Genomic DNA, 9,530 nt, shown 5'->3' with positions numbered 1-9,530 from the left:
GGAGTAGAGGGAAATAATGACTTCACGTGATCTAGACTGTATGCTTCTGTTAATACATCCTAGAATTGCATTTGTCTTTTTTGCTGCTGCATCACACTGTTAACTCATATTCAGTCTGTGATTATTAGTATACCCAAGTCTTTTTCACATGTGCTGTTGCTTAGCCCTATTCCTCCCATTCTGTATATGCTTTTTTCATTTTTATTGCCCAGATGTAGTGCTTTGCATTTTTCCCTGTTAAAAACCATTCTGTTTTTATGTATGCAGGATTTATATGGAGTGAACACATGCGAAAGAAGCAACCAACCTTAGACACCCATTGGTTATTTCTGCCATTGGAGTTAGCTCTGGTCACAACAGGTTAACCCCCTTAGATGCCGTGGTGAGCAGCGACCATAGCATCTAAGTGGTTAGAAGGTCCTCTTTCCTTATTAAACAACTATGTCATGATCGGTGGAACCCAAATGATGCCACTGGCTGTGACCTATGAAGGGCAGAGGGGATGTGCCGGTTGTCCATCCAAGATGGCGTCCATCTGATAGATGTTGTGTATGTGCAGTAGGGAAGCACTGGGAGGAAAAGATGCGAGAGTGTCAAAATGAGGGGGACCCACCATAGCCAAGCAGTCAGCAATGGTGAGAAGTACTGAAGCTTCTGGACCCCAATGTAAACTCCAATCAGGACCACCTATGTACCACTTATGGCCTTAGTGTCTTCTTATGTATCAGACCCTGGATATGACCGCTACCTCTGTACCCCGCGATCGCGACACCCTGCATGGCTGCACCGATCACTCCGACCTCACAAAAAAAATCCCAAACACCAGAGAAGTCTCATATACATGCCTTTATTGGATAAACGGGGCTAGAGGCACCGGAGGAGGAGGAGCGTCCTCTACGTCCAAACTATAGCATGTACCAGGTAATATTCACAGCAAAGAAACACGTCCAGACAACCCTCCCACCCGCCACGAGAAAACAACCCCCGCAAACTGTATGTACAGCGAGACGCGACGCAATATAAGACTAACCAAGCAGGGAAAACGCGCGCCGCCATGCTGTTAGTGTCCTGTGCAATAAAAAAAAATAAATATAAATTAAAAACATGACAGAAAAAAAGCAAGTTATTAAGGCACTTTATAATATACGGATGATATAAATATATAATCTACATGTAACAATGTAAACGTGCCGGCAAACGGGGGAGGAAATATACAACATGGAGACCTCAGGGGAGAAAACAAAAATCCGCTCTTCCTTTTCTGATTTTGCCCAACCAAAATGTCCGCTGTTTCCTCACATTCACACATCTTTCTAGTCAGGCGGCCTACTGCATCATAACTACACAGGTCTGTGAATGGTGGCACGGCGGCCATTTTGGTTGTCCCCATCTTCCCCAGAAACCTATAAGGAAATGACTGAAGAGATTGTGCTTTTTTTTTAACAACTAACGACAGAAAAGGTCAATGGGTAGAAAGAAGACCCATAAAACAAATGTGCGGCTTTGACTAACGGGAATGTGTTTATTAAAAATTGGTTCCAAATGCATAGAAACCAGCGTGGACATAGGTGTTGCCCGTAACAACCAATCAGATTGAGGCTCTTATTTTCCCTATGGTGTAAGCTGCGATCTGATTGGTTGTTATGAATGAGGTCCGCTATGCTTTCACCATTAACTGCCAATCATAGGCCAGGAATATTCATAAGCTTGATTCTGATTGGCCGGTATGGTACACAACAAAAATAAAATGGCCACCGCCTGTTCTGTGATATTATAATGTTTACGGGGGCTAATAATATAATCTTTTTATGCAGAATGACATTTTGGGTCCTTACTGCACCTAGACTGTACTTTACGAGTCATACAGTCAATTTCTAAAAAGTCATAATAGAAACACTCTCTCTTAATCATACAGCTACCCTTCAATAAGGCGCAGCCATGCCTCCAGCCTCATTAATGCAATGCTCCACTATTGAGGTTACATGTGTCCTTTTGACGGTGCGCCGACCAGCGCCAAACGCAACCTGTTGCAATTTGGTTGCGCTCGGCGCACCGTCAAAAGGACGCATGCGCCGCCAAATGCATACTGCGCACGGCCTGCGTCCCCAGTGATAGATAGGGGACACAGGACGCATGCAGCGTCATGCACCGGTAGGCGGAGCTACCGGAGGAGGCGCGGCAGGGGGCGGGGCTTAGCGGCGGCCGTGCGCAGGCCGTCGCTGCGCCCTGACACGCAAATGTGAAACCGGCATTACTAGGACGTAAATTATGGCGGCTTATATAAATATTCACATTTGGCGGTAGAATACTAACTTAATGACTTGTTTAACTAATTAGACCATGTGCACGGTAACATTATTATCTGTGGACACAGCCCATCCTCCAGTACAATATGTACTGTTCTAGTCTACAATATTGAGCATTAAGGATGAAACAATGACCATGGAGGATTACAACCAATGTTCACATCCTTCAGTACAATGTGTACCGTTCTAGACAAGAACTTTACACATTAGAGATGAAAAAAACTACCATGGAGGATTGCAACCAACCTACAGATCCTCCAGTACAATATGTACTGTTGTAGACTGGAATATTACAAATGCCGTGAAGGATTACAATGAAAGCTCACAACTTTCGGAACAATATGTACTTTCCTAGATTACAACCAAGGTTTAATAAGGGATAGATGCTGTAATTTTCATTATATTGCGACATAGTTTTTCTTTGTTTTTATTATGTGACCCCCATCTTCCTCATTACAAACACGAGACCCCTTACGCCCACTGCGGATATTGAGGAACATGCTTTGTTCAGCTCTTGGAAATTGACAGGAAACGTGTTTAAATATTTTTTTTTCATTGTTTTTGTAGAAAAAAATGGCATTAGTGGAGTAAACAGCACCAGTGCACTGGATGTAGAGTCACGAAGGTGACCCGGATATCTGCTAATGAGTAAAGGTGGGATAATCCAGTGACGTCCGTCCCTAGGGAGGATATCCTGAAAAGACATATTGTTCAGGAAAATACAACCATAAAATGAAATTACCAGAGAAACATTAGAAAATGCAGTTCCTTATGCTGCCACTAGGTGGCAGTCAGCACCACCGTTATTATTAACCAAATTTTGCAAAAATTTTAAATATTTTCGTTTGGAAATAATTCTACACAAAAAGGTTCACCATGTAAATTTCCAGAATAATCTCCAATACAGTGAATTAGCCTGTAACTGGCGCTGCCATGATTTCAGTACTTAAAGGAGCTGGAATTTTTATATTTTAATTAAATTAAGAATTTATTTTTTTTTTCTATTTTAGAGGTTTCTTGCATTTGATGTGCTTCATATTCTAATTATCTACATCCTGCAACAGAAAGGCTTTTATGTAAATGATCAGCACTGATCTTAATTACCCTTTATAGGAAATGTCACAAGTGGTGATAAACGATGGTCGTAAGAGTGCCTTAAAATATTTTATTACTCTCCCCTTCCTTTTGGCTTCTTGCATAGCTTTACTGTGTAATTTCCAGTCAGGGGCTCCATGAAATTCTACATACTGTATATAAGTTACCGTATATATAAATGTGTGTGTGTATACTGTATATATATTATATATATACAGTGGGTAGGGAAAGTATTCACACCCCTTTACATTTCTATTTGTTTCATTACAGCCATTTGGTAAATTCAAAAAAGTTCATTTTTTTCTCATTAATGTGCACTCTGCACCCCATCTTGATTGAAAAAAAACTGAAATGTAGAAATTTTTGCAAATTTATAAAAAAAAAAAACTAAAATATCACATGGTCATAAGTCTTCAGACCCTTTGCTCAGTATTGAGTAGAGGAACCTTTTGAGCTAGTACAGCCATGAGTCTTCTAGGGAATGACGCCATAAGTTTTTCACCCCTGGATTTGGGGATCCTCTGCCATTCTTCCTTGCAGATCCTCTCCAGTTCCGTCAGGTTGGATGGTGAACGTTGGTGGACAGCCATTTTCAGGTCTCTCCAGAGATGCTCAGTTGGGTTTAGGTCATGGCTCTGGCTGGGCCAGTCAGGAATGGTCACAGAGTTGTTCTGAAGTCACTCCTTTGTTACTATAGCTGTGTGCTTAGGGTCATTGTCTTGTTGGAAGGTGAACCTTCAGCCAAGTCTGAGGTCCAGAGTATTCTGGAAGAGGTTTTCATCCAGGATATCTCTGTACTTGGCCGCCTTCATGTTTCCTTCAATTGCAACCAGTCGTCCTGTCCCTGCAGGTGAAAAACACCCCCATAGCATGATGCTGCCACTATGTTTCACTGTTGGGATTGTATTGGGCAGGTGATGAGCAGTGCCTGGTTTTCTCCACACATACCGCTTAGAATTATCACCAGAAAGTTCTATCTTCGTCTCATCAGAGCAGAGAATCTTATTTTTCATATTCTAGGAGTCCTTCATGTGTTTTTTTAGCAAACTCTATGCGGTCTTTCATATGTCTTGCACTGAGGAGAGGCTTCCCTCGGGTCACTCTGCCATAAAGGCCTGACTGGTGGAGGGCTGCAGTGATAGTTGACTTTGTGGAACTTTCTCCCATCTCCCTACTGCATCTGTGGAGCTCAGCCACAGTGATCTTGGGGTTCTTCTTTACCTCTCTCACCAAGGCTCTTCTCCCACAATTGCTCAGTTTGGCTGGACGGCCAGGTCAAGGAAGACTTCTGGTGGTCCCAAACTTCTTCCATTTAAGGATTATGGAGGCCACTGTGCTCTTAGGAACCTTGAGTTCTGCAGAAATTTTTTTATAACCTTGGCCAGATCTGTGCCTTGCCACAATTCTGTCTCTGAGCTCCTTGGCCAGTTCCTTTGACCTCATGATTCTCATTTGGTCTGACATGCACTGTGAGCTGTGAGGTCTTATATAGACAGGTGTGTGCCGTTACAGATCAAGTCCTATCAGTTTAATCAAACACAGCTGGACTCCAATGAAGGAGTAGAACCATCTCAAGGAGGATCCCAAGGAAATGGACAGCACATGACTTACATATGAGTGTCTGCGCAAAGGGTCTGAATACTTATGACCATGTGATAGTTCAGTTTTCTTTTTTAATAAATTTGCAAAAATTTCTACATTTATAGGGGGAGTTTCTGTGAAGATGGGGTGCAGAGTGTACAATAATGAGAAAAAATGAACTGCAATGAAACAAAGAGTGAAAAATGTAAAGGGGTCTGAATACTTTCCGTACCCACTCTATATACATATGTATATGTTTATGAAATCAGGCATAATATATACGAACGCCTCTCTCTATACATACATATATATAAATATATATATTGTACTGTATTTGATGTACATACATCAAAAACGTACATCACATGCCCACTACGGCTAGACTGCAATAGTGTATGGATTCTGGATGTATAAAACATCCACCTTTTAAGAGCATGTCGTCTTTAGAGCCATTGTATTCCGTGCAGGATTATTTTTTAGAACTCTGTATAGCAGTCAGAGCTTCATTTTTTTTTTCTGATACAGAGCTCCAAAATCTCTGCTTATAGATAAATGACAAAACTTTGCTTACCTGCAGCGACCACTAGAGGGAGCGCATTATGCAGAGAGCTCCCCCTGGTGGTGGCTAGAGGTAACCAGAATTTGTCAATAACCAGAATTATGGCTTATTAGCCATGACGGCAGATTACCGAAAAGCCTTTTTAGTATGTGTAATGATGGCGCCTGACTTTCCGGCCACATGTAAGTTGGTTGGTCAATATTGAGGCATTATTATATGAAAAAGGGGCACTTTAAATGGTAACTTCACTCATTGATGATGTTAACATTATACTGTAATCCTTCCCGAGTCATAATATATTAAAAATGTATTTTTCCCTTAAAAACGTTTTAATCAATTATGAACTTTCCTTTCGCCGACAGTCACTGGGGCTTATTTATCAAAATTGTCTTTGCTGCTTATAACAACCAATCAGAACTCAGCTTTCATTTACTAACCCCTTACTGACATAGGACGTAATAGTCTTACATCGACTGCTGGTGTATAGAGTTGGAGCTGGCTCCAATAACTGTGGTTAACCATTTACATGCTGCTGGTAATCTCTGACAGTGTCATATAAATAGATCTCTGGGTGTCGATGGCTTACAATGGCAGCTAGGGGGCCTACCATAGGCCCAGGTCAAGGCATGCTTGTACTTTCTGTGGCCGGGCTTTATAGGAGATTGTTAAATGATTACAGGTTAAAGTTCCCTAAGGGGACAAAAAAAAAATAAAGTAAAAGTTAATAAAAGAGAGTTTTAAAAAATCTAAAAGTTTGAATTATTCCCCTTCTTTTCCCCAAAACTAGAGAAATAGAAAAAAATAAATAAAAAAGATAAAACATATTTGATATCACCAGAAATATCCAATCTATGAAATTATAAATGCATTAACCCGTACGTTAAATGCCATTTAAAAAAAAAAAAAAAGAAAGGAAAATGGTGATACAAACATATATTTTAACAAAGTTCTGATTTTTTAAATAACAATTTTTAAGAAAAAAATTTATACAAATTGGGTCATTTCCGGATCATTTTTACTGCACAATGAATGCTGTAAAAACCAAATTCCCCCCCAAAAAAACAATGGCGGAATGGGATTTTTTTTTCACCATTTCACAGCACTTTGATTTTTTTTCCCTGTTTTTCAATACATTATATGTTAAATTGAATGATGCCACTCAAAACTAAAACTCGTGCAGCAAAAAAAAAACAAGTTGTCATAAAATAAAAAATAAAAAATTATGCCTTTTGGAAGAAGAGGGTAAAAATGGTAATGGCAAAAAAGGGTTAATGAGCGCTGCAAAAAATAGTACAAATTAAAGCTGCTCTCTGATTGGTTGCTTTGGGTTATAGTATTAATTTTTGAGACCCATAATCTATAAACTGGTGCTCATCATCACCCCCTGCAAGTACAGACTGGGGAAGGAATGTGACAACGGCTTTGAGTGTATTACGGTCTGACAACCGGCGTTCAATGTATCAGTACTGCCCCCTATGGAGAAAAATATGGAAATGAACAGGTGGGAAAGTTTACATTGGACTGGAACTGCTTTTATGAGTTTTGATGTGAATCTTTAGATTTATAGAAGCATCTTTTATATCGAAGTGAATAAAGCAAAGAGCTTACAATCTAATGAGTATATGTGAAATAGACATGGCAGGCAATGTCGGCACAAAGTAGCACGGCACACAAAGGCCCAGGCCCATCACTGACCTCTCTTTAATCTCTGGCTTGAAAATATTACTGTGAACCGACAGACAATGGGAGCAGCCATTTTCTGGACCGTACCACTATTCTTTAAAGAGGACCTGTCAACAGGTTAACAGTGTCCAGTTTTACTTCTTATTTTATTCCCACTGCTCCTCTGAGTATTCCAGTTTTTGTTTTTTCTAAATCCGCCATACGGTTCAAAAGATATGGGCCTTTTTATTTAGTGCCAAATGTTATGGTCTTTATGAAGTGGGCGTGGCTCACGGAGCAACACTAGAGCCACGCCCCTCAACGCATCCTGTGAGCTACGCCCCCTCGTAAATACACGTGAAAATTAGCACTAAATGAAAAGGCTCATATCTCTTGGACAGTATGGCGGATTTAGAAAAAACAAAAAACGTCTTTTTCAGGGGAGCAGCAGGAAAAAAACAGAAGCAAAAATTGGCCACTTTTGATCTGGTGACAGGTGCCCTTTAAGAAGATGCCATGAAAAGAGTTTTGGACCGGCCCATACATCTTAATTATCAGGCTGCACCATCTAGGGGTGGAAAGAAAAATGGCAGCCTCCATTGGGCATCACTGGCAGGTGTGCGAGTTAATAGGATATTAGGATAAAGGATAAAAAGATAAAAAGACGACGAGACTGAGGATAAAGAAATCGCCGCCTACAAGTCTATAGAATATTCCGGTTAAAAAAAAGAAAGTCTCTTTGTTCTGGAGAGTATTTACAAAAAAAAAAAAAAAAATCAATTAATATAAAAATAGGTCTTTATCCACCCTATTACGGTAAGAGGGTCACTGCAGGGTTTCCAGTATCCGTAGGTGGGTGACCCCTATAAGCGTCCTGTAGTGCATTGATGGAGTGTCAGTCGGGAGAAGTATGACCCCTCGCCGACCCCGTTAATTAATATCTTTCTCGTCTGCCATCTCTTTGAGGATGTCTATCAGATTATCGAGTCCGTACAGGTAGCCGTCCTCGCGGTTGCCCTCCACCCAGGCTATCCTGTGGTTCAGCTCTTCGCCTTCCGGTAACTGCGTGGTTTTTCCGAAGTCGATCATCCAGACCTTGGCTTGTTCCCTCTTGTCGTGGATGAAAAGTAAGGAGCTTCCAATGACCTGAAGGAGGAACACAAACATTTTTTTACGACCTAATCAAGCTCATTTGCCCATTTAAAGGGGTCTTGATTTTATAACCCCTTTAAATGACATAAAGGGGCTTCCATGCAAGAAGTAAAGGCAAGCTATCACTGTGATGGACCCATTAAAATAATGATATTGTCATAGAAATACATTTGTGGGTACAACATTACACCAAGTACAGACCCCCAAACGTACCCAAAACAGCACTTCCTCTTTACATGTGCCCACATGGTGTATCACATGATCCCTTTCAGCCAATCAGCAGTCACGAAGTGCATCACGTGATGCAGAGGGTGACTGCAGGACTCTGCGAGCATATAGGTGATAAGTTACTGATCGATGGGGGTCCGATCACTGGAAACCTCACTGATCGGCAGAATGGGGAATTTTTTTTATCACTGCTGGTACACTTTTATCCCCTTTACAAAATTGATGCCCTGACTGCCTCTCTATGAGGCTGTCAGAAAAAGTGTAACGCAGCACTTGGCAGCGCAACAGGGAATGAGTAGAGTGTTGACCGCGCACATGCGCACTAAAAATAAAAATGCCCCATTTTGCGGATTGGTGCGTGTTCCAGCGGTCGGACCCCTACTGATCAATTTATCATTTATCCTGTGGATAGGTAATAATGTATTTTCATCAGACAACCCCTTTAAGTCCCGCCCCCAAGACTTTTCCAGGAATGCCCACCTTTGTGTCGGGTTTATGTAAACCCCATTTCTTTTTTGGACTGGGATATGCCCAAATTTTCTTGCATTATTTCCAAAAATTTGTGATGGCGACTATGTATAGAGGCGAAGTCACGTGATCCTAGAGAGCATACAGAAACCTTCAGGTGGTCAGAAGAATTATGAATGCAGCTCTGGATGTCAATTCTAAAAAACACATCCCAAATAATAACTAACTAATAATTACATATTCAAAATGCGAATCTGTGCCCCCGATACTCTCCCAATGCATACAAAACGAAGCTAAGTCCGACTCTGGGCCCTATCGTTTTGTATTAAGGCAGCCCAAATTTTTGAGAGCAGCTCTGGATGTGAATGGAGGATAAAGACTAAAACAAAAAAAAAAAAGTAAAGTAAAAACTGTAAAGCTACTGAACTTTTTATGAAGATACAAACGCATTCTCGAGATGTAACCAATTAAGCAAACGT

The 9,530-nt window shown here is 40.9% G+C and overlaps 1 protein-coding gene across 1 annotated transcript in view; it reads right to left on the bottom strand.

Annotated features, from left to right (window-relative positions):
- Positions 1-831: 831 nt before the first annotated feature.
- The window catches only part of ITPKB (inositol-trisphosphate 3-kinase B), an 87,372-nt gene continuing 78,673 nt past the window's right edge, over positions 832-9,530 (bottom strand). Inside the window, exon 8 of the mRNA XM_073556380.1 lies at positions 832-8,349. Within this exon, the coding sequence (XP_073412481.1) occupies positions 8,134-8,349 (216 nt within the window). The 3' untranslated portion in view covers positions 832-8,133. The remainder of the gene's footprint in view (positions 8,350-9,530) is intronic.

Source organism: Dendrobates tinctorius, unplaced genomic scaffold, assembly GCF_039654945.1.
Source record: "Dendrobates tinctorius isolate UK_male_01 unplaced genomic scaffold, ASM3965494v1 ptg000232l, whole genome shotgun sequence".
Lineage (NCBI taxonomy): Eukaryota > Metazoa > Chordata > Amphibia > Anura > Dendrobatidae > Dendrobates > Dendrobates tinctorius.
The sequence above is the reverse complement of the archived record's forward strand: the minus strand, read 5'-3'. Positions and strand labels throughout refer to the sequence as shown.